This window comes from Aphis gossypii, chromosome X (genome assembly GCF_020184175.1).
Source record: "Aphis gossypii isolate Hap1 chromosome X, ASM2018417v2, whole genome shotgun sequence".
Classification (NCBI taxonomy): domain Eukaryota; kingdom Metazoa; phylum Arthropoda; class Insecta; order Hemiptera; family Aphididae; genus Aphis; species Aphis gossypii.
Window position 1 is genome coordinate 53,665,748 of NC_065533.1, and position 27,605 is coordinate 53,693,352.

At 26.1% G+C, this 27,605-nt stretch overlaps 3 protein-coding genes across 8 annotated transcripts; 2 read left to right on the plus strand and 1 right to left on the minus strand.

Annotated features, from left to right (window-relative positions):
* The first annotated feature begins 2,091 nt into the window (after positions 1-2,091).
* Positions 2,092-6,677, plus strand: LOC114131744 (uncharacterized). The gene is made up of 5 exons (XM_027997045.2): positions 2,092-2,330; positions 2,951-3,142; positions 3,966-4,099; positions 4,659-4,840; positions 6,294-6,677. Exons 1-5 carry the CDS (start codon positions 2,237-2,239, stop codon positions 6,469-6,471), a joined length of 780 nt encoding a protein of 259 aa, XP_027852846.1. The 5' UTR covers positions 2,092-2,236; the 3' UTR covers positions 6,472-6,677.
* A 2,369-nt stretch (positions 6,678-9,046) lies between these two features.
* LOC114131745 (probable lysine-specific demethylase 4B) lies at positions 9,047-19,923 on the plus strand. Of its 5 annotated transcripts, XM_027997046.2 has the most exons (13): positions 9,047-9,225; positions 9,632-9,859; positions 9,964-10,215; positions 11,875-12,020; positions 12,397-12,491; positions 14,681-14,800; positions 15,812-16,101; positions 16,155-16,268; positions 16,356-16,445; positions 17,080-17,298; positions 17,373-17,557; positions 17,614-17,767; positions 17,832-19,923. In XM_027997046.2, exons 8-13 carry the CDS (start codon positions 16,173-16,175, stop codon positions 18,120-18,122), a joined length of 1,035 nt encoding a protein of 344 aa, XP_027852847.1. In that variant the 5' UTR covers positions 9,047-9,225; positions 9,632-9,859; positions 9,964-10,215; positions 11,875-12,020; positions 12,397-12,491; positions 14,681-14,800; positions 15,812-16,101; positions 16,155-16,172; the 3' UTR covers positions 18,123-19,923. The 5 variants fall into 5 exon arrangements, with proteins under 5 accessions (XP_027852847.1, XP_050062680.1, XP_050062683.1 ...); XM_050206723.1 differs by having other exon boundaries at positions 15,812-16,268; XM_050206726.1 differs by lacking the exons at positions 9,047-9,225; positions 9,632-9,859; positions 9,964-10,215; positions 11,875-12,020; positions 12,397-12,491 and adding an exon at positions 14,048-14,302 and having other exon boundaries at positions 15,812-16,268.
* Positions 19,924-21,154: 1,231 nt separating this feature from the next.
* LOC114131742 (uncharacterized) lies at positions 21,155-27,413 on the minus strand. 2 transcript variants are annotated; one of them, XM_027997044.2, is made up of 6 exons: positions 26,670-27,412; positions 25,686-25,902; positions 23,520-23,917; positions 23,008-23,200; positions 22,649-22,948; positions 21,155-21,888 (listed from the first exon to the last, which is right to left on the minus strand). In XM_027997044.2, exons 1-6 carry the CDS (start codon positions 27,143-27,145, stop codon positions 21,331-21,333), a joined length of 2,142 nt encoding a protein of 713 aa, XP_027852845.2. In that variant the 5' UTR covers positions 27,146-27,412; the 3' UTR covers positions 21,155-21,330. The 2 variants fall into 2 exon arrangements, with proteins under 2 accessions (XP_027852845.2, XP_050062676.1); XM_050206719.1 differs by lacking the exon at positions 22,649-22,948 and having other exon boundaries at positions 26,670-27,413.
* Between the last annotated feature and the right edge of the window lie 192 nt (positions 27,414-27,605).

Sequence of the window (27,605 nt, forward strand, 5' to 3'; positions counted from 1 at the left end):
CATTTTTTGCATCTGGTACAGTTATAAATTACGATTGAATGAATTGTAGATAGGTGCTTAGGTACCTATAATTTCATATTATCATATTATTATGTATGTATGCACTATGGTATTAAAAAAAAAAAAAAAAATAAGTAAGAAAGACTTAATTTTTAAAGTTTTGTGTTGTAAACCAAGAAGATATCGATGTATATTTATTATAAAGTTCTTTGTGTTTCGACTGTTTCGAGGCATGACTTAAAAATACTCATCGTAACAAATTAATATTGATGTGCTAAAAAACATTCATAACTTTTAAATATAAATAGGATGAGAAACATAAGAAAAACTAGATCTTTAAAAACTTGCTTCATATTATTTATTAATAAAGAAAATTCCTGAACTATAGTTAAATAAAAATATTTGTAAAATTATTATATATTTTTAATAATAAGTATTCGTACAAGTAGAATATCGTTAATTCTTTTTTTTTTTTTTTTGAAAATATAATATGATTATAATACATCCGTATGATTTTTTTCTGAACTTATGTTATAAAAACTAAAATGAATTAAATTATAAGAAATGTATTTTTATAAACATTTAATATGCGTACAATAAATTTTATTATTTAAAAATGTTATATTATCCCCCCCTGGCTACGGCCTTGATGACACTACACTACATAATATTAATATGTTAATTTTAATATACTAAAATAGGTAATATAATATAATAGGTACATTTTAAAATTTTAACAAATAAGTATACCTATTAGTTATTACTTTTTTTAATAAATAGGTTTAGTGTGTAGATCACAACGATCACGTACCTAGTATATAATAGCTTAATTCTAATTTTAAAATATCGATAAATATTTACCATAAATGTCATAGGTATATTTAAATAAACGATTTTCGACAGAAGGTTTGCTATAACTATTCAAACAATCAAACATGATCGTCCACAATGAAAAATACAACATAATTATACATATTATATTATAGCAAAAATAAAGGTAATAAATACAATGTAAAAATTGTTAAAATAGTAAAATAATATAGGTAATTTAAGTTCTTAGTGATTGGTTTCTTACAAAATATTATTTTCTCTATTAAAATTGTTTGATTAATTATTATTGTAATGTTATGTTGATTTATTTTTTAAAATTGTGGTTTTACGCTGGTTTTATATAAGGTCATCTATTGATTTTTTATTTAAATAATCGTTCGGCGGGGATAACAATCGGCGGAATCAGTCTGTAAAAATAAAAAGGCGCAGTTGATATATTATGAGGCGAAATCGATATAAAAAAGAACATCTGTCGTTAATCTCGCACTGCAGGGCGTTTTTTTTCAGTAGAATATAATGAAAATTACGTGGAAACGATTGACTTACAGCTAGTTCAAAAAAAAAAAGAGAAATCACTGTTTAGACCTTACAGCACGCAATAAAGGTACTACAATATACGTATAATTTATTCTGAACTTGATTTATAAAAACTAAAATGAATTAAATATTATAAAAAATGTATTCTTACAACCATTTAATATATACAATTTTATTATTTAAAAAAAAACACAAACGTAAGTCCATTTTTTTACTATAATTAATTTGCGATGATTCTTTATTTTGTTATAAACATTTAAAGCAGACTTAATTAAACTTTACGATGAATAATTAATAAAATTTAATTTATACAGTTAAAACTTAAAGTATAAACATTATTTTATTTAGTCAATACATAAAAAAAAAATTATCATTAGATATTATTAAAACATATAGGTTACGTATTTCTTATAATAGTTATATCTGAAGTTCTACTAGACCGATTTTCATGTTATCTTTTTTAAACGCAAGTACTCAGTATGTAGATGAGCCATCAAAAGAGAAAAGTCCAAAAGTTTAATTATTTACATAGTTATATAAGGAGTATAAAGTTTGTCGTATTTTTACATAAATTGTTATACCAACTATGTGTAAATGTTATTCCTATACATATTATATGCAGTTGGTGGTGGGAACTAGTACCCCCACTACCGCCATGGAGGCTGTTGAGAGTGTATTGCGATTTGCGATCACGGATCGTGCGCATTTCATATAACACCTTGTTGTACGCTGGTCTTACCAAGCACGACGTATTTTTAAACTATTAAGATATATTAATTTTAAACACATCGTTTGGTTTTTTCCGACATTATTAATCATTTTCTTCGTTTTATCGAACCATATTATTTTACTAACATATCATAACACCATGGCGTCAATAACTGTTATGTTCATAATAACAATAATCGCTTTTACAATTCGTGGAGCAGAAATAACAACAACCGAAAAAGATTTGACAACAAGTACATATATTTAATCATTTCGTTCTTCGTTAGAATATGATTGTATTACTATTCTTGTGATTATTTATGAATAATTTTTTTAAATTGATTTATTCACGCTGCCGTTACTTGTCGTATGCATAATGCATGTAGACATATTATTTTAAATTTTTATTTATTAAACAAATATAGTTGTTATATCAAAAAGTCAAAAAATAAAATTTTAAATAAATAAAAATTAAAAAAAATAAATTGGAAACTCTTTGAGTTTTTAGTTCATTATTATATTTGTTGATAGAAAAAATTCACTCGTTAGGATTCGGTTAGGATTTACTTAAATAATGAAAAAAAATCGTAACATTTTTAAGTGTATTTTTAATTTTATTCCAATACAAACCCAATGTTCTATAAGTTGATAGAAGTTGAAGTTTCACCTCATTCGCGCTTACTCGTTACACGCCTACTTTTTTTATAATTCAAGATTTCTTGTAAAATGTTATAACTGAAATTTAAAAAATAAATACGAACACTAAGCTACAAAAAATTTCATTAGCTTTTAAAGTTAGAAATTCAGTCTGTTATATATTAACAAATTATAAAAATCAAACCAATTAATTACCTTTATTTACTATGTATTACAGCCAGCCCAGGAATCTTGTATAGGTGCCCAGCCCTTGTTTCTACCGAATATCAGGTAACACTAGTAAATTCGGATACCGTGTCGACGACGGGTTGTGCATACTTAATGTACACAGAAGGCTATGTAATTGAACAGTCGTACATGGTGTGGATTGGCACAGAAGAATATGAAGGGGAAGATTGCCACGATTTAAGTGCGTATAATAAATTACCTATAATTTTAATAATATACATTGTCTGTAAAATACTAAAATATAATATATATGCCAGTGTGTCATATTCAGCTAAAACATTTAATATCATATCTACTTGATAGTGTCACTCTTTATTACTCTTACCTAAGTAATACAAAAATAAATAAATAATAATAATCACACAGATAAAAAATTATCTATAGACTTTCTTTCATATTAAACTAAAATAATTCATGTCAATACAATATTATTATTTATGTATTTACGCCTAATGGGCATAGCGTAGGTACAGATAGATAACAAATACACGATTAAAGTTATTTAAGTAAACATAAAATATAAAAAAGACATATCTTATTACTTATAAGAAGTAACACATACAATATTTATAAATTACAACAATATAGATAACTATAAACTATAAAGTATATTATGTTAAATTTAAAAAAATAATAATTAGTAGGTACAATTTGAAAATATTTAATATCTTTTTACTTTTTATGAATTTTGTTTTCTAATAATTTTAACATAATAATTATTAGGTGAAAGTAACATTCTAATATTAATGAAGATACTTCATTAATTTAATTAGTTTTTAAAACACATCTATTTTTTTACCAAACTTAAAGACAATCAATAGTTTAGTTATTATATTTTCATAATATAATACCACAAATTAGCTCTAATATATAATTGTTAACGGTTATAACCTCATTTGAATAGGAAACTAATATAATTTAATAATCTAATACATTCACACCATTCTACATTTACTTATAATTATTGTAATTTGTTTTGTCACCACGGGCACTGCATTATTTAGGGATGAAGTATTATAGTTTTAGCTGTTTGACAAAAAATCTCGTGTTGACAAAAGACAGATACGAGGGACTGATGTTATTAAGAATATACGGAAACGATTACAACAAGACTGGGACACCAGCTTACAAATGTGCAGTAAGTATATATTATATTTAAATTTGTTATTTAATCATGTGCATCATCCCGTTTTCAAATCTTTATTATTGAGTTAAATATATTTTAGTTTGTATTAATAATAGAGGTATAATTTGTCAAAAAATAATATATTTACAACTAATGAAGTAATTAAGTAAATAATTAAGTATTTTGAATTGTTTAATTCATTAAGTAAAACCTATTTTTAAATTGGGATAGTTATATACTAGGTAATTATATATTCTTAATATATTTTTATGGAAATAAAAGTATTTTTATATCATTGCGTGTATGCTGTGGCCCGTAAGGGTTAATTTTAATAATTATTTTAGTTTTTTTTTTTTTTTTAATTGGCTCCATAATAACTGTGTTTGAAAATTTCTGCAATTTTTGATTAATTTGGAAACAATTTATTTCTTTAAAAATTATCTATTTATTAGTATACTCAAACCGTATGAACGATAATTTGATATAATTTTGATTTGAACAAAAAACGTAATTTCCTCTCATCTGAGCTTGTTTGTATAATAGTGGTTAATTTAGTTTCTCATTCTCACAGTTGTACGAGGAACTCTCTGCAAACCGTTCTTCATTCCGGTTTGCGATTAGCCAGAACGCTTCTTGTAAAGGATTATTAGATGTTCTTTACCCGCCACCAAATACGATGTTTACCGAGTTTAATACAGGGGCCACATTGATAACGTTTAATAGTAAACAAGCTAATGCAGTTAATAACGTAAGGTTAGTATCGAAGCGAAAACGCCTCATCACTTTAATAATTTAATTATGTACCTATTACATAATACAAGTATTATTATAGTGTTGTAGAATATTTAGTAGGTACATATATTATAATGACGTATCTAAAACTAATGTTTTTTTCGTGGAATGGAAGGGCTTATTAAATTTGGCACTGAATAACCAAATTTAAAATATTAGAAAAAAAGCATAAACATAGTATTAAAATGTTTATATAGATATATATACATTATACACACATATAATGAGGAATATTATTTGATCAATTTTATTTTATTATGAATAGCCGATAAAAATGTTTTCGTAATATTATAGTATTGTTATTTTGCCAGATATGCATAACTATTAATGCATTATATTAATTTTTTTATGTTTTTATCATAATAGGTATTAAAAACTTAAACTCAACTGTTCAATAATATGTTATCTATTATTTAACGTATTGTCTAAATTAATAATTACCAGATACTAGATAGTGAAAAATGCTGTTCAAATAAATTATTATTTTTGTTCATTTACTTAATTAAACATCCAATGAGTGTTTGATGAAAGCACTAAATAAAAAAAAAATTTTTAAAAAAAATAATGAATAAATACATAATTTAATTTATGTTTCATACCTGTAGGCTGTAGGTACCTATTTAGTATATTTTCGAAAGCAATTGGTCTTGCAATAAAAAAATATTTAGAAATATATTTATTATACTTAAGTATATAAAGTTCTTAGATTGATAATAATTTTTAGATTTAATTTTACAGATTTTTGTGACTTTTGTAGTCAGTGCTTGACATTTTAAAATATGACCTGAGTAACCCATGACAAATCAAAATCAAATTTTTTATGCTTAATAAATAATAATTAATATTTACAATAAATCTTAATAAAAAAAGCAAAAATATACCTATTAATTTATTCCATTATATAAGTATTTATTCATATTTTGTATTCATCACAATATTTGTACTCTTTTATTTAATGGTTAATAAATAATAATTTATAATAATCAAGTAGTTACACAGTACAGCAAAAAATTGCTCCATTCTATTATATCACAAACAGTTTCATATTATTGCAATATTGCTACAGTAAATATAATTTTGATTTACCTGGAATGATGGTGAATACGATATTTTAACTTTAAAACGTGAATAAAGATAAATAAATATAGTTAAAAATACAAAATATAACAGTTTAATAACCTTTATTTACATATTATCAAAAAATACAATTTTGAAATTATCAAAAATATTGCATTAAGAAATAATATTTATTTTAAAATAAATGTTAATATTTATTATTTTAAATATCATGTTGTACAGTAATCGGTCATTTTAAGAATTAGGTACTTATTTGACTATTGGACTAAATATGTATTTAAACGTTTATTAAATAATAATTTATTATAATAAGTTTTTTTTTTTATTATTCAAAAAGGAAACGACGACATGCTTTATCTGATATAATTGGTGGAGACCGTGGACATGGTTCAGTCATGTTGTTCCAAAGTTCGCAGTCAAATTTGAATGGGAAAGATGATAGCACAAATACCTCCACAACAACTGATGATAAAAATATGTTACGTCAATCATTGAAACTCGAGAACATCAACTAGTGCTGCTACTGCATGTGCTGCACATGCAAATAAAACGTAGGCGCTCAGCATTAAATATTTATACTCAACATTAATCATTTTACCATGTACCTACATTATAATGAAACCGTTTCTATAAAGCCACTTAACCTATAAGGCCAAATTATGAAATTATTTAATAATAGTAATTAGCTAAATTTTGTTTTAAGTATCCGTTGCAATTAACATAATATTAGGTACTATATTATGTATTAACATTTGTAAAATTTTTCTAAATTTCTGAATAAAAACTTTTGAAATCAAACAAAACTGGTATTTAATTTATTTTGTATTGACTTTACTTTACACTCACGAACATTTATTAACTTTCTCTAGCGCAAGGGTGGCGAAACTTTTTCAGGGTCGAGTGTTAAAAATGACTATTTACTTGGTAAGATTAAAGAAAAGCATGCAATTACTATAGATACTTGTGGTGTCATTTAAAATTGAAAGTGTCGCCAACGTGCACTTCTGAGTTCTGATACACGTGCCATTAGGTTTGAGATATTAAAATATGGCGTGTGTGCGTATGTTTGTTATATATATATAATATATATATATATATATTTTGTGTATAATTTATAGTGATGTAAATTTTCATGAAAATTTTGAAAGTTTTATAATTTATCATATTAATTTCTTACCAAATAAATTTTTTGATATTTTTCCTTAACCTTTTTTTTTAACCTTAGTTCAGATTATCATTTAACCATAGTATAATACGACATTGTACATAATTGGTTCATTTAAGATTATTATTAAAATATTATTAAACCTTAATTCATATCAAAATAACAATGGAAATACAAAACATTAATTTAGTTTCGATTTTGACTGGCAGCATTTAGAAAACTTTTTTTAAAAGACTAGTTTCAGTCTTATAATAATTGCTTTAAAATTATATTAACTGAAGTTTGTTTGTTATATTGCTTTTTTGGATAATTTCATACTATAGGTATAGACTATAGAAATAATTAAGTAATTTATACCTACATAATACCAATAGTATGCTTAAAATAATGTATATATTATACATTAAATTTTTAAATTTTAAATCAAATTATTAAATTATTTTCCTTATTTTATTATATAATTTATAAAACTGTAGATTTTTTTAACTTTATGAGTAGGGCTGGGATTTTGATGCAAATGCATCTTTGTTTCTATAGTGTTTCAAAACGTTGCTCCGTAAGTATAAAATGTGTTTTGGGTGATGCTGATTAATTTAAAGTAATTTTTATTTTCCATTATTTTTTTGCATTTTTTGTCAAAATTAACCTTATATGCATTTTTGGAAGATTTTAGGGAATTTTCTTAGTTTTTAGAGCATTTTTCACAATTTGTTCATAAAATGAACGAGAATTGTTGCGATTAACAAGATATTTTCGGAAAACTGCTGACGCGCGACGGTACAATTTATTAATTATTTAGCACGACAATCGATTATCGTCGATAACAATTTTATCATAGCTAGGACTTTCCGCTTGAATTATGGCCGTTATATACCTATTGGCTAATATGTACTAGCAAAAACAAGTTAAAATATTAAACAATTTTTTTTTAATTATTATTTTTTAATGAATAAGTAAAATTAATAAAAAAATTAATTGTATAATTTTTTTAAAAATTTTTTATGAAGCCATAATAAATATAAATGTATTATTATATTACATTTTTTGAGTTTCTAAAGTCAGTTTTGCATTTTATAAGGTTTTTAGGACATTAAAATCTCAGCCCTATAATTATGAGCTTTTAATTTATAGTATATTAATGTACTTAGATACCTACTTACAGTTGCCTGTATTAATGTACGTCTTTATTTATGTATTATGATATAAAAAATGTAATTTAAAAAAACTCATTTTGCCATTTAAACAGTAGGTTTAATAATATTGATGTACGAGCAATATCATCACGACGGAGCGGCAGCTATAGAAAAGCTTATGATGTACGATGAATTTTGTCGCTCAAATCGGACGGCAACGACGCGTTTAATTTTGTATTTATTTTATCATAATAATATAAACAACAATAATATTATATACAGCGTAATCATATGAAAATTAGATTTAGATTGTGCTACGATTCCTATCGTACTACTCGGGCGCATTAAACTATATGAATATATGATATATACAATATACATCATGTAGTTCAATGTTCGGGCGGCGTGGTGGATTTGAAATTTATTTGTGTACATTTTTTCTTATTATCTAGGTATGTTTCCTCTTAATCCTAAATAACTACATTAGGTACGTTATTATTTTGTCATTTTAATTTATTGTATGATGTATTATAGTTCTTTAATTTTTTCATCGCACTCTTGTACTAAACTTGCTACGAACCGCCACTGGTCCTATTTATGCTTTTACATGGAATATTATCATAATATATAATATAATCTATTATATAATATTATTATTAATATTATATTATTATTAATATTATATTATTACTCCATGAATATTATATAATATTCTAAAAATGAACAAATGTATTATATCTTTATCTAATAAAACCCAATAAAACCGCTATTACTAAATGCCAAAACAATGTTATTTTTGACGGCTTATCGGGCAGCACGGTGTGCGACGGCCGACGACGGGTCGGTGACCGTCGGCATTCGACAATTTCAGACAGTTGAGACCAGTTCAGTAGTCAGTACTTCAGTCGCCTGCATGCCGTCTTACAGAAAGGAAATGTGAGATCATCATTCATAATCCAAGTGACCAAGTGGTAAGTATATTGATATTTTCGGGCGGATCAGTGATCACTGTTTTTGTTTACTCAACTGCTAAGTGTTTTACTGTTGTTGTCTGAAACATAATAATAAACATTTTAAAATGTCAATCAGGAAGGTAGGTACCTAGGTTCAACACGCAACGCCGAGTGTGGTGTCTCCGTATTACGAACATATAGCACATTTGCCGTATTGTAAGTTTGTTAACTTTAATATTAAAACAAGTTATGTTATACGTTGGTAAGAAGGAGAAAACATATGCAAGAGTTAAGTTTTATCAATGGCTTATTTAATAAAAAAAATACATGGAATGGTTTATATTTACATGTGTCATGTAGGCATATAAATTGTTTTTATTTCGGAATAAGACCACGCTTAGGTACATGAAACTATTATTTTCAGAATCCAAAGATTATCGTGTTGGACTGACTAACAGGCTGGTTCAAGATGATAATATTTTCGATCTACCAAATTGTAATATTGCGTTTTGTTACATGGAAATAACGGAAGTTAAGGATCCGAAACAATCATGGTGTATTCGTGTTCATTTCTCCACTGATGCATCACATCTGTAACATATTCTGTTCTCGTCTGTTTGCGCGCCTGGCTGTATCCGATCAATTGTAACTTGTAAGTACTGGACTATCGCATGTCACTTGATTTAAGTAACCCACCTACGTACAACTATATATTATTATTATTATTTATTATTATAATTCTTACTATTATTGTAGTAATTTTTGAGCACTTTGGTGGTGAACAGTGGAGTTACCACCTACCTAACCGTTGCGTATAGTTGAGCGTGCATCGGCGGCCAATAATGCATTTTGAGTGCGGGTATATCGTATATGAGACGAGTTCAAGAGTGTTCAGACGATTCATTAATTTTTCTTTTGTTCATTTGTCCACTGACGCATCACATCTGTTCCCCGTCGCCTGGCTGTATTCGATCAATTGTAAGAAATGGACTATCACCACCACTGTGGGTAATAAGATTTTCATTTAATTTTATTATTATATTTTCGCTTATTTAAATTCTTGTTTGTTCTGGACTGGAGAAACGCCTTCACGAGGATGTGTGTGTGTGTGTGTGTGTGTGTGTCATAGGCGTGCGCAGGACTTAGTGGTAGGTGTTGCTAAAAATTATATTTTTAAGTCAATACATATTATTTATTTGATTAATACAAAAATGTCATTTATTTTATACAATACGTCATTACATATTATTATTATAATGCTAGACGTCTTTTGTAATGTTTCTTATTTTGTAAATTTTAACTACTAGGTACGTAACTAACTATTTTTAGTTAGAAAAAATAAAAATTGTGTGTGTTTGTAGCCCGCAGGTATTGCTATAGCATACCCTGCAATACCCGTGCGCATGCCTATGGTGTGTGTATGTGTGTGTGTGTGTGTGTGTGGTGTGTGTGTGTGTGTGTGTGTGTGTGTGTGTGTGTGTGTGTGTGTCTAAATTAGCCTAATCGGAACTGAAAAACGATATGACGATATAATCAATGAGAGTGTTAAACATTTTAAGGTTGAGGTTAAAAAATTTAACACAAAGCTTCTATAGGTTTACTTTCAAATAGCCTTAAATAAAACTAGAAGCCTCATTATAGAAAAAATGTTATGAACGTTTGAATTTTAAATAACTAAATCACGTATCGATTACGATTTATCCTCAAACGATTTTCAATATTTGTTATTATTCAAAAAGTATAAGTCATAGATACTTCAAAATTTCAGCAGTTATTAAAATTGGAATTTTTTTTCATAATTTAATAAATGTTATAGGCATTTGAAATAGCCGTTTTTAGTTTTTCTGTTATAAATATCGATAACAACTTTTTTGGCCGAGGTTAGGTAAGAACAAAATACTTGAAAATTTAATACAAAGTTCATCATAAGTTAGTCTTCAAGTGATTCAAAAATTATAAGAATACAAAGGTACAATTTTTTTTTATTAGCGTTTGAAGTTCAAATATTTATAAAAATTAATTTTAAAAATTAATGAAATTATAATCATGTACATATGTACTTATATACCTTAACCATGAGGTTACTGTACAATAAGTAGGATGCATTGTTTCATCATACAACATTGATGTTTAAATTTAAATCATAATCTTTTTTTTATACTTGTATTAAGAAATTTGTAAGTAGACAAAAACAGTATATTGAAAATTATGTTTTTGTTTTTGTTTTTAATTCATTAGTTATAAAGAAATAACTATTTTTAATTAAATTTATATTTTGGGTTGTACCTGTATAATGTATTATAGTAAGTGAATTTTCCAAGATTATTGATTTTTTATTTTTATTATTAAGTATATAATTTTGTTACTTATGTAATATTACCTGCCATTCATTTTGTATTATATACAATTTTTATACTTTTACACTTAAAGAAAATAATAGGTAATATAGATAAGTATTTTGATGTACCAATTATAGGACATTTTTTTTATTCCTAATGTATAAGTCCCTCTGTTTTCTCTAATTAACATCACTAAACAAACTACAGAATAGTGTATTTATGCCTAATAGCTTGTTATACATTTGAAAGTTAAAATGATCAAGATATTAAATTAATATTGACTCAAATACTACTTATCTACTAATTTATACTAATTATATTTATTTAGAGTGTCCAAGGTAAACAAAAGATACCAACAACTCAATACACAAAAGAAACTCATGAAAGTAGCAGAAAATATTGGAAAACATTGTTTATAAATGTCCGATATATGGTGCAGATGTACCTGGATCCATTACGGATAATGATGTAGATGTAAGTATTCAATACATAGGAATATCTTTTAATTTATATGTATCTAATAAAATTACACATATTCTTAAATTTAGTCATAACGACGCACAACATCTCATTGTGTATTGTTTTTTTTGTGTCGTCTTGTGATTTTGTATACCTACATATTTTCACAGGTTAATTCATTGGACAATATAGCTGAAATATATTTGTAACGATGTCAGTCATTTTTTGGCAAGTCACAACCACAAGTCGCGTGTATTTTGTTCTAACAATTTTTAAATTTTTTATTTGTGTCATAGATATAAGTTAATTACTCGATTTTTCTAAAATACAAGTCATTAAAATAAAATTTAGTCATAATATTATGTGTAATTAGTATATTTTATTATTTCAGATATGAAGTGAAAAACTGGCAATGTACCAAAAATCATGATCCTTAGACTAGAAACGTTATGTAGAATTCGTGCAGTCGGGGAGCTCATAGAACTGGTATTGCCATAGTACGCAATGTTACATAATAACATTGTATACTACTTATTTAATTTATCTGTAAGATTAAGATTCTGAGCATTTTCAATTTTTTTACTTTGTATTTTTAATTATTATTTTTAGGTTTTCGTGTTTTCTACTTTTACATAAATAAAATAAATAATATAAGTCAAGTACAAATGATAGAAAAATGTTTATCGTGTTAAACTATGTTTTATCCAGTAGCGGCTCGTAGTTAGAGGCGATGGGGCGATCGCCCGCTTCTAAAATTATCATTTATTACTAATAAGTGTATTATCAAATTTCAAATTTATATAATAATATAATTATTATTATATTATATATTATATATATTATATTATATTTTATATAATTTATAATTTATTGTTGTGTAATATTGTCAAAAATAAAAACTGTGTTTCCTATATTTACACTAGGTAATAATTAATATTACAAAAACATTATCAGATAATGGGAGCTTAAAAATAAATCATTCAAAATTGTAGTGTCTGTAGCTTCTGAGAATCGATAAGCAATAACAATTTTCCGGGACCCGCGAGCAGCGAATGTGATGTTAAAAGTCGCTCGTCATAACTATGATCGAAATACAAAAACTAAGAAGGGGGAACACAATAATAATACTTCCGTCGGGGCGATGATTTTAATCTCCCGATAATATGTGCACGCCGCGCGAATTTCGAACTTGCATGGGTTTATCATTTACTTTGTACGGTCGTAACTAAATATGTATAATAATTTATATGTATTAAATGAATTTAATTAAATAACTATTATTAATATTATTTATGTTCGATGCTTTCCATAAATAAGCAATTTTATATCGCCCTCCCGTCTCCCACTTTCAAAGCACACGAGCAGCCACTGGTTTTATCTTTGAATAAATTATAAATTATTAAAATACAAATTACTATTAGCTCGTGCAACAAGAGCGGGACCAAACAACAAAGGCACTATTTAAATTGATTTGTGTCATCGTGTGTAATTACTATCTGTACTAAGTATAATCTATAGTTCCACACTACATTTGTTCCAAAAAAGTTTGGAACAAATGACTAGGGGAAGAAATATCTTTTGAAACATATATTAATAAATTAGGTACCTACTGGTCTGTTATCGCCCCGCCACGGGAACGAAAATTTTTATCGCCCCGCCAATTACGAACGCGGCGATTACCTATCGCTTTGTTTTATTAGTTTAGGTAATTTTATGGTATTTATCGGTTATCGCGACTACCTAACAAAAAATGTAACCGCCCGAAGAAATATTAAAAATTCAGAAAAAAGTCAAAAATGTGACTGCGCGTGTTTCGGCACTCGTCGCTACGCTCCGCACAAATCGAAAATATCTCTCGACTTGCTATGCAACGCCACCTTAAGTAGGTCACAGGGTAAATTATGTCGTAGTATATGGGCAGTGATTACCCTGTGACCTACTTGAGGTGGCGTTGCATAGCGAGTCGAGGGATATTTTCGATTTGTGCGGAGCGTATAGCGACGAGTGCCGAAACACGCGCAGTCATATTTTTTGTTAGGTAGTCGCGATAACCGATAAGTACCGTAAAATTACCTTGACTAATAAATTAAAGCGATAGGTAATTATTGTAGGTATAAATAAAATAATATGTTCGAAATCGCCGCATTCGTAATTGGCGGGGCGATAACAGACCAGTACCATAAATTAATACATTTTTGAACATTTGAACTAATATCTATATAGTCTTGTGTTTTGCTTAAAAAAAATAATCGTAAGACGCATAAATATGAAACAAATTCAGAGCTTTTGTACTGAAGGTAGTGATCCAAATTAGTATGAGTTGCATTTAGCATAATATGAAGTACCTACCTACAATACTTTGTTTAGATCCGGCGTGTGTATAGTGCATACTCTTGATAAAACGTTATCACTAATAAAGCTGAATCGTATTGATCTGTTTTTTCGTTTGTAATTTTTGACCTCGTACGCATGGCAAATAATCTCATTTGTCATACTCGTACGAAACTACGAAAGTCTCGCCCTGTGTCGAGTTAGTATGAGTGTAGTGCTTGGTACCTACGTGTTTTTTATATGCATCTAGCAGATTTGATATGAAACGACTTAAATGATTTCGAGTTGTCTATAGATATATTCGTGTGTTTAATTTATTTTAATGGTTATTATTTTGTCTATAGTGAAGGAATAACGGAGCTATGCGAGGATAATTGACAGACGGCGCCAACCCTGATTAAAGAGTACACTAGTCGACGTTTAATAGCAAAGAAAAGATTAGAATTTCTCTACTGATGCTAACGGTGAGCATAAAGTTGTATTTATTAGTTTATTACTGTTTAAGTTATGTTATGATATTATTACCATACCTAAATCTGTAAAACCAAAGTACAGATTATTACTGTATACCTACTGTGAATATTGTATTTATTGTGGCCACCCCTCTGGATACGCCACTGAATATAGCCATTAGGCATATTCCTATAGCTATGATTACCTAGTTAATAGTTATCTAACAAACCTAACAAAGTCTAAGTACCAATATTTATATACTTATATATACATGGTGATTCTTTTAACAAACAACACTTATTTTCTCAAAAAGTCAATACTTTTTGAGAAATGTATGATCCTTACTCTTCCATATTTTCAACCTTATTTATTATACTTATAACATATTACTAGATGTTACTATTTATTACTATATATAACTTATATTATATTACATTATAACCTTATTATATTTACTAGGTAAACCAATATCAACTTATGATTTTCAAATGACAACCTATATTTACAATTGTATAAATTAATGAAGCTATTTTTTTTATGAATTATCACATTCAAATTTTCATTTTTCATTTTTCATTAATCCGTTGGTGTGATATAGCTCTTTAAAGTTGGGTAGTTTTGGGAAGTTAACTGCTCATAATAAAACTTACCAATTATAGAGATCAGAAGCTATATTATGTAATAAAATCTATATCGTTCAACCCAAGGTATAGTGTGATAATCTTGGTACCATATACTACCTACCTTCTTACAATAACAGAAGATTGTATTATTAAGAACCTATAACCTAACCCTGTAGTGTATTATAATGTACTCTCTAAGTCTGTAGTGGTGTAGTCTATTTACCTTGACTGTTACTAAACTTTATTATAGTATGGTGATATAGCATCAATGACCAATACTTCTATAGTATTATTGTGTAGGATTGTAAGTTAAAGGAATGTTCATAAAATATAATAATATAATAATATATATTTATTAAATATCAATGACAAATGTTCGATGTTCTCTGTTGGTTTCAGATTATGGAATTCTTAGAAAAAATGTTAGATCAAAGGACTCGGTAAGGGAAAATTGTGTACTTTCCTAAAGTGGGAAGGTTATATAGATAATGAAAATTCATGGGAACCAGTTACAACCGTTACAAAGTTAGAAACAATTATTGATGTGGCTTTCCATAGAGGCCATATACTTTTTTTAGTCAAGTGGCAAGGTATTGGAGAGCCGCACTTATTTTTTCCAATAAATTAAATAAATGGTACTCACAAGAGGTTATCAAGTTTTATGAAAAAAGAACTATTAAAATATATAAGTAATATTGAATAATTTATTCTGTAATAACTTTATATCCTACCATTCTTATAGTAACAGGCAATAAAAATCATGATCTTTAGACCAGATTGGTCTGAATTTCAAGATTTTAAACGCTATGTAGAGTTCATGGAGTCTCTGGGAGCTCATAGACATGGTATTGCCAAAGTATGTAATGTTACATAATATATATATATATATTTTAAGACTTATTATTTTTTCAAAATTGCTTATATTTAATTACATTTTATATAGGTGATTCCACCAAAACAATGGACTCCCAGAAAAGCCAGTTATGAAGACAATGATGTAATGAATATGGTTATCCCTGTTCCACTCTGTCAAGTAACTAATTAAAATATTTATCATGTTTTTAAAGTTCAGTTATTTGAATTTTGAGGTGCTTACCTGTTAATTAGTCTTGCTCTTCTATGGTCAGCTCTTAACAATTTTATTACTTATTCAAATACCACTAGACTCGATTGTCACGTATGTTCACATGTAAAAGAAATGTTTTATTAATTTTTTGACAAATATCTATAAATATTCACTGACATCATAATTCAAACTTAACCTAACACCATTATTTATTTAAAAAAGCATAGTTTAGTGAACATCAATCTTTTTTTATGATGGCCAGATTTTGTCCGCGTTGTCCAAGTTTCTACTTAATCAACCAATAATTAACACTGATCGATACCATACACATTTGTAGAAGTAGGCAGCCTAGATCTCTTCTAACCATGAATGGAGCTTCTCTCTAATGTAATCATTCCAATTTACTTCTATATCATTATTATGATTCAAAGCCAAATTTTTTTCGAAGAAATATAATTAACACTTCTGCAATTCAATCATGCAAAAACCATAATTAATGATAAACAATTAGTATTAGTATGGTATTCTTAGTTATGGGTGGTAGTCAAGGTAGCAAAATACTACAACTTACCTACTAATAAAAGCTAATTATATTTTTTAGAATGTCCAAGGTAAACAAGGGGTATACCTACAACATAATACAGAAATGAAACCTATGAAAGTAGCAAAATTAAAAAAATTGGCCAACTCTCCAGACTATAAAACACCTCTTCATTTTGATTATGCAGATCTTGAAAGAAAATATTGGAAAAACATTGTTTATAAATGTCCGATATATGGTGCAGATGTATCTGGATCCATTACAGATAATGATGTGGATGTAAATATTCAATACATAGAAATATCTTAAATTTTAAATTTATCTAATGAAATTACATGTATTTTTAAATTTAGGTATGGAACATTAACAAATTGGGTACAATTTTGGACTATATAAGTGAGGATTATGGAATAAAAATTGATGGAGTTAACACAGCTTATCTTTATTTTGGCATGTGGAAAACAACATTTCCTTGGCATACTGAAGATATGGATTTATACAGTATAAACTATCTTCATGAAGGAAGTCCAAAATCATGGTAACTTTTGTATATTTTTTAATAAGCAATTTTTATTATATGCATTTTTTTTTTAGGTATGCAATACCGCCAGAACATGGCCGACGCTTCGAAAGATTGGCCAATAGCCTTTTTCCTGCAGATTTTTTATCATGTCCAGCATATCTTAGACATAAAATGTCTGTTATATCTCCACAAGTTTTGGCAAAAAATAGTATTCCATTTGACAAAGTTATAAATTAACAAAATGAGATGTTGTTAAAATATTTTATTTGTTTCTATATATTTGTTTTAGATAACACAAGAAAAAGGAGAAATAATTATAACTTTTCCTTATGGATATCATGCTGGATTTAATCATGGTTTTAATATAGCTGAATCCACTAACTTTGCATCAGCCCGTTGGATAGAATATGGGAAAAGAGCTCAACTGTGTAAATGTCGAAAAAACATTGTAAAATTTAATATGGATACTTTTGTGAGACGTGAACAATCTGATAAGTATGAATTGTGGCTTAAAGGAAATGATATAGGTTGCCATCCAGAAGACCCTAGTCATCGGATGTATCCAGCACCTAAGTGTTAATTGTTTATTTATTTTATATGGTAGTTAAGTTTCTTTATAGCAAATTAGTTATGGACTTAAGTATTTAAATAACTATAAAATTTAATATTGAAAGCATTATTTCCAAAAAAGCCTTGTATACTTAATATAGTACAAATTATAAAAATTAGAATCATGTACTTATATCTTAACCATGAGGTTACTGTACAATAAATAGGATGCATTGTTTCATCATACAACATTGATGTTTAAATTTAAATCATAATCTTTGTTTTACATTTGTATTAAGAGATTGTAAGTAGACAAAATCGGTATATTGAAAATTATGTTTTTTTTTTTTGTTTTTAATTCATTAGTTATAAAGAAATAACTATTTTTAATCAAATTTATATTTTGGGTTGTACCTGTATAATGTATTATAGTAAGTGAATTTTCCAAGATTATTGATTTTTTATTTTTATTATTAATATATAATTTTGTTACCTATATAATGTTACCTGCCATTCATTTTGTATTATATACAATTTGTATACTTTTACACTTAAATAAAATAATAGGTAATATAGATAAGTATTTTGATGTACCAATTATAGGACATTTTTTTTTATTCTTAATGTATAAGTCCCTCTGTTTTCTCTAATTAATATTATTAAACAAACTATAGAATAGTGTATTTATGCCTAATAGCTTGTTATACATTTGAAAGTTAAAATGCTCAAGATATTAAATTAATATTGACTTAAACGTATTTTATACATTACTGAATTAGTCATTATAGTTTAAAATAAATGCTATACAGCACCCACTAGACACAAGTCTCCTTTCTAACACCAATAGTTGTCATCTGACTTTCAATAAGCAATCAAAGGGTAAATAGTAAAATTTATGATATTATATACTATATAGTCAAGCTCTTTTATTCATAATAACTTTTCTTTTTATCACAAAATTAATCATATAACTTACAATTTTGAGTTTAGCAGTAAATTGATACTTGAACATTTAACCTTCTTTGAATGAACATTTTTTTTTTTTTTAATTTTTCTTTTCACACGGTTATCAAAATCTGATCATATTATTTGTTGCTTATGTTTGTGATTAAAATGAAACAAACAAATATATAAGATAAAATGTTTTATTTCATGTTTTCGGTTGTGATTTTAACTATTATTTTTACTATTTTTTAAGTACTCTTAAAATATCATAATTAAGCATTTTTTATAAGTATAAAATAAGGATTTTAATCTCCGAAAAAGAACAAGACTGTCTTATCTTTTAGAGTTTTATATCTGTATTTTTAACTGCTTTAGGAGCCTTATACTAATAAATAGAGTATCGCAGTAGTTCACACGATTAATAGTGGCTGAACACATGTTATTCTACACTTATACTAATGAAAAGGACAAACCAAGGTAACAAAAAGCATAGAACATAGTTACACCAAACACACCACTCACCAAAATGCTCTATCTATTAGTATAGTTCACTTTAGATTATGTTTTTAATTATACTTATATAAACCTAATATGAATTAATATCATTGTAAAATGTTGTGGGCAATGAGTGATATGTTATTTTTGTTATTTTGTTTTTATTTTAGTGTGGCTAATTATTTATTTTAATTTTTATGAACATGGTTTGATATTTATCAAATATTTTCATCAACTAGTTTTATTGATGTTTACCTCTGTATTAATTATGTTTAAATGTTTTTTTTTCTTTTTTAATGTTGAGTAGTGTTTGTGTAGGTACAAAAAACTATTAATACTAATAATTTATTCTGTAGTTGATTGTTTTATGTTAATGTGTGCAATGACATCAAAATAAATAAGATTTTTAGTATGAATTCTGTTTAATCATGATGTATTGTACCAGAATGATTGGTTTATTTATAAAAAATGATCATTTTTTTTTTAAATGTCTTTCATACATCATATATCATATATTAATAAATAACATGATGATAATGAGCCAATTTTAATATGTTTATTTATATTAACTTATAAACAGGTACAAATTTAATACTCATATTTTTACTATTTTATTTAATTTGGTTTGAAAATACAAATTATTATTCTAAGGGATACATTTTTAAAATTTTAAAAAACAATCCTTTTTTGAAGATAGCTATAAAACATCCTTAGCAAAGTTAAACAATGATGTTTGTGGTGAGAAAAATTGATGGGTTATAATTGTGTTATATATAATGATAATTTAGTATACTATTTGTTTTCTTTCTGACTTATGCACACAATAGCAAATTTGTTTTTGTGGATCATTTTTATATGTTATAATATTAGAGTGAATTAATGTATTATCAAACTTAAATTAAAGAATATTTTCTAGAACACTGTAATATTAAAATAATCATAAAATGTTACAAAATAAAGTCTTAAGACTCTCTATCCTACCTCCAACAAGTTTAATAAGAAGTCAATATGATTTAATATTGAAGTGAACAATACAAAATCGGTTTTGTAAAATTTAAATTGTTTATGCTGCATGTGGGTCTGAAAATAAATAAATATGTAGTGTGCATTATTCACTTAAGATAGTACACATGCCCAACCAAATCTTATTTGCCATTTTAGTTCAACATATAAATTTTAAATTTTTAAATTCTGGTGGCGTGATGTTGTGTTTTGACCTTTTACACTATAGGCTTTCCATACTTACGTCAGCTTACTACAACAGCGTGTCGCAGTAATTATTTGCTTATTTTGTTCGTACACTACTTTTATAAGTCATAACCTAGTTGGTCATTAAATATTTTACAATAGGTACCTATTATTATTTATTATATTTATTAGCTATAAAATACACTTCAATTCATCTTGTTTTATTATAGTGCGTCACTGTATTGCTTGATTCAATTTGAACAGTGACCAAAAAATGTTTTTAATACTTCGTTGTATTAAAATACATAAAATAATTTCACAATAATTCTTTAGCACTATCGATTACAATAAAACTATTTTTTTAATTATTACCATAACTGAATATTTTTGAAATAATAAAAATAAAATGAAAGAGAAAAAAAATAAACTTATACCTAATTATTAATTATTATTTATTATTGAACCAGATTACAAACATATTTTTAAAATGTATTAAAATATTGAATTAAAAATATGTTATAATTATAGATACATTTTATTTCTAAAAATATGATGGAAAAACATAGTAACTTTAAATGAAAAATAATAAAAATAAAGAAAATTAGCTAAACCTATTTTTCTTTTAAGTTTTTTTTTTGCTTAGGTTTTGGATTTTGTGGATTTATCTGGGGTATTAAACTAAGAAATGGTGGTGTATCCTGAAATGGATTCCATTGTAATTGAGAGCTAAAGTTTGCATAGTTTTGATTGAAATAGTTATTAAAATCTCTTGACGATACATTAGGCGAATTAAACCGTGAATGTGTATTAGATAAAATTTTTTGATATAATTGTTGGATATAAGGGTATAATTTTGAATTCCTTTCTAAAATTTCTTCAGTTAAATTTTTAAATTTAACACTTTCGCTATCTGAAGATTCAGTTTCACTTTGCACTGATGCATTTGAAAATATAGAATTGACATTTGAATCAACAATAAGCTTACTCTTCATGGATGAGTCAACATCTTGAATTTTTAGATTACATGTTTCCACGATTTTAGGTAATGTTTTAAAATAATACAGCATATCATCAGAAGAAGTACCACTTAAATCTGTAGCCAATCTGATTTCATTACAAATAAGCTCTGATAAATTAAATGGCTTTGAACCAAACAACGAAGAATGTTTCTGAAACAAATAAAATACTTATAAGAAGTTATATAACTGAGTAGGACCTTAAATCATACTAGTATTAGTTATACTATAGGTTGAACTGGTTGAAGTAATTTTGCAAAAATTAGTTGCCTACTTATATTACAAAATAATAATTATAGTTTAATATTATAAATGACTGTTAATGAATTTTAAGACAGTACTTTTATACCATAGAGTGGTGAAAAAAATCTTTGTATTAATAGCTTAAAATAAAATTTTAATAATTTTATACTAAAAAAATTTATTTCAGTTTTCCATTAAAAATTTATTTTATCAATAAATGAAAAAAAAAAATTCATTAAATCAAGTTCTAAAAAATTTATAAGTATACATTTGGCAAAACTATGAAAGAAATTTCATTTTTGAGTTATAGCAAACAATAAAATCTTTAGCAATTTAATTATTTTTTGCTAATCATTTTTTAGTTCTATAGAGTTTTTGGCTTTGACCACATGATGTAATAACTTAATAAAATGTACAACTATAAACCACCACTAAAGATTCATTTTCTAAAAGGGGGTTTTTTGATTACTTAGATCAAAAGTTAAATTAAATTGTATAGAATTACTAATATTTTATTTTTTGCATGATTAATTGATTTCTAATTAACTACATTATTTAATAATAATAAAGTATTATAGATAAATAATTTGCTAGTTATAAAGTTAGAAAACCATACCTAAAACATGTCAAAATTAATATATTTTTAAAAATATTTAAGAAAAATACATACAGTAATTATATTATTGTTGGTAATTCCTGGTATTTCTATCAACTTAATAAACTCTTCTACGCTCCATTTGAGATTGTTTGTGAATAATATTGTATAAGAACATAGCTGAGCTATAATTTTTGATTTATCAAGGCCATCATATTTAAGAACTAAATCAGTGAGGCAAGGAATAGGATTTTCCCCATTTTTTTGTTTTTTTACAATAAATTCCAAATCAATTTCTAATTTAGATTTTTCCATCTTCAACGGTGGTGGTTTTTGTTTTATTATTTCGTTTATTTTAAGTTTCTGTTTATTAGACTAACAAGAAAAAAAATAACTGAAACATGTTATAAAAATTGATTCAGAATATATCTTACAATATCTTTAAAGGCCTGAACTGTGTTTTCAATTGCTTGTAAAACAGTTGGATCATTTGGTGCCATTTCAAAGGCTTTTGTTAAGTATTGTTTTCCCAAATTAAAATCACAAACCATAATTGGAAGAGTCATTAATATTCTAGCACAGTTAATTACCAAGAGAGGGTCTTTTGGATCCATGTTTATTAAGGTTCTATAAAAAAAAAAGTATAGAATTTTATTTACAGGTTATTTGAGAAATATTTAGAAATAACGTTTTATGCTAGATTTAAAGTTTTATTTTAACTAACTTTTTTTCATAGATAGATTAAAATATTTTTATAAATATTTATTGCATATTTTATTTTTTATTAAGAAGTAAATAATAATCTCTATTTACAGCTATACTACAAACATTTATGTTTTATGGTTGTATGCCAAAATCATTCATTATAATAGAAAATTATACATGAAAAGTAATTTTATATGTATAAAAAAAAATATAAATAATAAATCCTGATAGATTTACATACTTAATAATATTAATAATTTTGATAAACGATTTGATGTTTTTATTTTTATAAAAACTTCTAACTGTAGTTTCTCTAAACAGAACAATTTCATGATATTTGAAAAGTTCATTAATTCCATTACACAAAATATTTGCTTGATTAATTGCATTAATTTCATTTTTAGCTGGAACTGATTTATACGGCAGTAAGAATTGTCTTTGAGCTGTTAACGCAAGTGAATGAATATAAAACCAATGAGAAGTTCTAGGATCTAAAGCACATGCTTTCTTAGCTGTCTCACAAGCTTTTTTTAAATAACTTGGATTTCCATATTCAATTAGTACAGCTGCATGTATCGCATGTATAGATGCTCTTGATTTAGAATGCATTATGGACAATAATACAATATCATCCAATAACTGAAAAAAAATAAAACTAAGATATTATGCTGTAATATATTAGTTTACATTTTTTTAAAATAAAATATATAGGCATCTTGCATAGCATTTCTCGACTTCATGGTTACCTATTGATTATACAGGATCATCAACATATGATACTTTCTATTCGTGATCATAAGAAAAATATTTTTAGGGGATGCAAAAAAATTGAATACTTTATTTGAGGGTTATAACTTAAAAAGGTTTAGAAGCAGTGTTAAATGAATATATTTTTTTTTTACAATTAAAGCTTTTCAAATATTTAAATGTCGCAATATTTTTACAATGTATCTTTATAACATATATAATAATTATGAATACACCAATAACACTTTTTATTAATATCTAATACTCCAAATATATGTTACTTTGAACCTTGATACCTTGAACCAATATTACAATAAAACAGAAAAAAATACAATTTATATTTACTAATTAGTAATTACCAATCAGATATTATTTTTATTTTACTATTCAGTCTTTAATAGATTTTTAAAACATTTTAACAAAATGTACTGAGAAAATAATAATAACCAAGTCACTGCAGTTATAACAATAAAAAAGTACATTTTTAGTGCTTAAATACGCACCTAAAAAACACCAAAGTAGCACTAAAAATGTGCAAAATAAAATTGTCAATAAAATGTTTTTATATAAAAGAATTTTTAGATTTTTTTGTAGAAAATACATTTTTTGTTTTGGTACTAGTATACTTTTTCGAGTTGTATAGTTTATTTCCTTTATTGTATAAACATAAGCCTATAAATAGCACTTAAAACTAAATTAGCAAAATAGCGTTAAAGAAAGGGTGAAACAAATTTTTATCCTACTTTTGATGTTTTATAACTTATAAAAAAAAATATGTATTTTTTTGAAACTTCTGAACCCTGGTATTTTTACATGTACCTTATAAGGTAACCACACCTGTATGTGGTGTCTCAACATTACAAATGTAGAATGTAGCATATTTTGTGTTCAGCCTACAGCAATATTAATTGTGTGCCATTAACTTTAATATTAGATTAAAATGACTTATTATTAATTTTTTTAGTAATAATAATATTAAGAAAACCTAGATTTTTACTGTGAAGTAGGTTCTTGACGGGCAATAACACACATTTATAAATCATTTTTATTTATGTTGATTTTTGAAGAGAGATATAGATTCTGAATCATTGCACATAATATTAGTTTATTGTTTTTTAACTAATAGGTTTGATACTCAGCATTGTTTGATTTTAAAAAAGAGATTGTTTGTTTATAAGAATCAAGATTTTTTTATTTGTTTTAAGATTAATCCAAAACAGTTGATAGTTCTATATAATTTTATTTTATGTGGTTGAATATCAGGAGACACCAGGGTAGTGTAAGAGTGTGCATTTGAAAAATTTGAATATTTTTTAAGTTTAAATAGTTAAATAATAGGTTAATTCACAATTTTTAAAACTAAAAAAAATTAATTTTGCTAAATGCAAATTTTAAAAACTGTTATACATGTAAGATGAAGACAACAGATGCAGGTGTGGCATTTTCTCAAATAGCAAACAACCCAAGTAATACTGTTGTGTAAAAAGCATTATACAATACTCATTATAATCAACATAAAAATCTTTTCATACCAAAACAAAAAGTGTTTAGTTTAAATATTACTAATACATAATATTTAAAATAAAACATACTTTAAAATTTTAATTATTATAATGAGAATAAATAAATAACACCTAGGTAATTAAAATTATCAACTTACCCATTTACATTCTTCAGTAAGATTCATAGCAAATAACATATGAATGAAAGTTGCCTTCATAATATGTTGAATACCAGATTTAATAGATAAATAAAACTCATCAGTACCTTTATCTAATTCTTCAAGCCATTTTCCAATTTCCAATATTTTTATTTGGGCTGATTCGGGCTCACCATGATGAAATAATTCATGAAAAATAATTAAATTACCTATAAACCTAAGAATAAAAATCATTAATACAAACATTAACATTGTTTAACTATAGAACCAAATATATGATAGATCATAGTTTTGAATAGTAGACTACAATTAAATAGAGACAGATTAAAAATCATCTATAATATGGCCCACATGAGAAAATAAACCGTTTCACACATGTGACCGATGACGAAGTTGAAAATATGTCAAATGCATGAATTTTGGTACATTTTAGTTAAGGACACAGTTTATTGCTCTCATGGGCTGAAGTTAAATAAATGTTCTTCAATTATATTACTATATATTATATACTATTAATTTATTTAGATAAACAAAAACAATTAAATGATAATCACATCTATTTAAGAATAAAATAGATAGAGTAATTCAAAATTAAGAGTTTCTACTTCCTAGAGAATTTGTTATAAATTATTTAAAATTGATTTTTTTTTTTTTTTAACTAGGTATGAGTAAATAAAAACCATCTTTTGAGTCTTTATTTAAGTAATCTTAGACAATTTCCAGGATTTTTTTGGATGATAGGTAAGTAAGTAGTTTTGTATATTAAAAAAATTAGTAATGGGTGACTACAAAAAATATATATTTCAATGAAGATGTTAAAATATTTGATATTTAGAAGTATCTGGTAGGTACTCTAGTTATAACATATTGAAGTACATCGCCATAAATTAAAAATTATTAGTTAATTAAAAGTGAATTTGACTCATCTTAAATTATAATGTACACTTAGTATTTTATTAAAATTATTTATTAAAACTTACTTACCTTTCTAATGTAAATTCAGATGAAGATATATTTAAGTTGTATTCTCCATATTTATTCTGTATGTGTAAAATTAAATTTTTATTTTTTGACTTTACATTCCATGTAAATAAACATTGAAGATGATTCATTTTATTCACAATTTTTTTCATATCGCGATCTTTAATTGTAGCAACACCTATTTGGTTTTTTCCAATAGAGCGTACTTCATTTTTAGTGTCGTCCGAATATTCAACTAAAGTATTGTCATTTAAATGTCCCGGATGATTATCAACGATAGACAATAACTCAATAGCATCAGTAATATCGTAAACATCGGAACAATTATCTGAATTATCTTTGATCTCATTCAATTCATTTAGCAAGTGTTTGATATCATTTGAAGTAATTTTAACGGTTTCAGATTCCTCCACAATCGATTTATCCTTAGCGTTAATTTTGGATTTATTAAGAAGTGTTTTGTACATTGAAGCAAACATTTTAATTGCTGAATGATAAAAACTCTTTAAAAACAAAGAAACTAGTTAGTAGAATTATAGTAATAATTAATAAATATAGGTATTATCAACAATATTAAACGTCAACAAAATGTATTTAAAATTATTAATTACGATCGGCATTGCAAACGATAACTGATAATAAGTCTAGTAAACTGTGAAGTGTGAACGTAATAACGTATTGTAAAAATACTTGAGTGGTCGTGAGTCTCGAGTTATTGAAATCGGAATCGAACGTCCGACGAGTCCACTCCACGGTCCCCCCACTCAACAACCAACAGTGTAAGTACCACCAAACTATTCTCTGGTTACCACTGGTACCACTAGTCAGTAGTCAGTAGCATTGATTTCAGAATATTCTAAAATCCATGTCAGTAGTAAGGCACAGAAAGTGAATAATATGAAATTATTGTTTGTGTCCCGATCGTGACCGCTAGCCCTG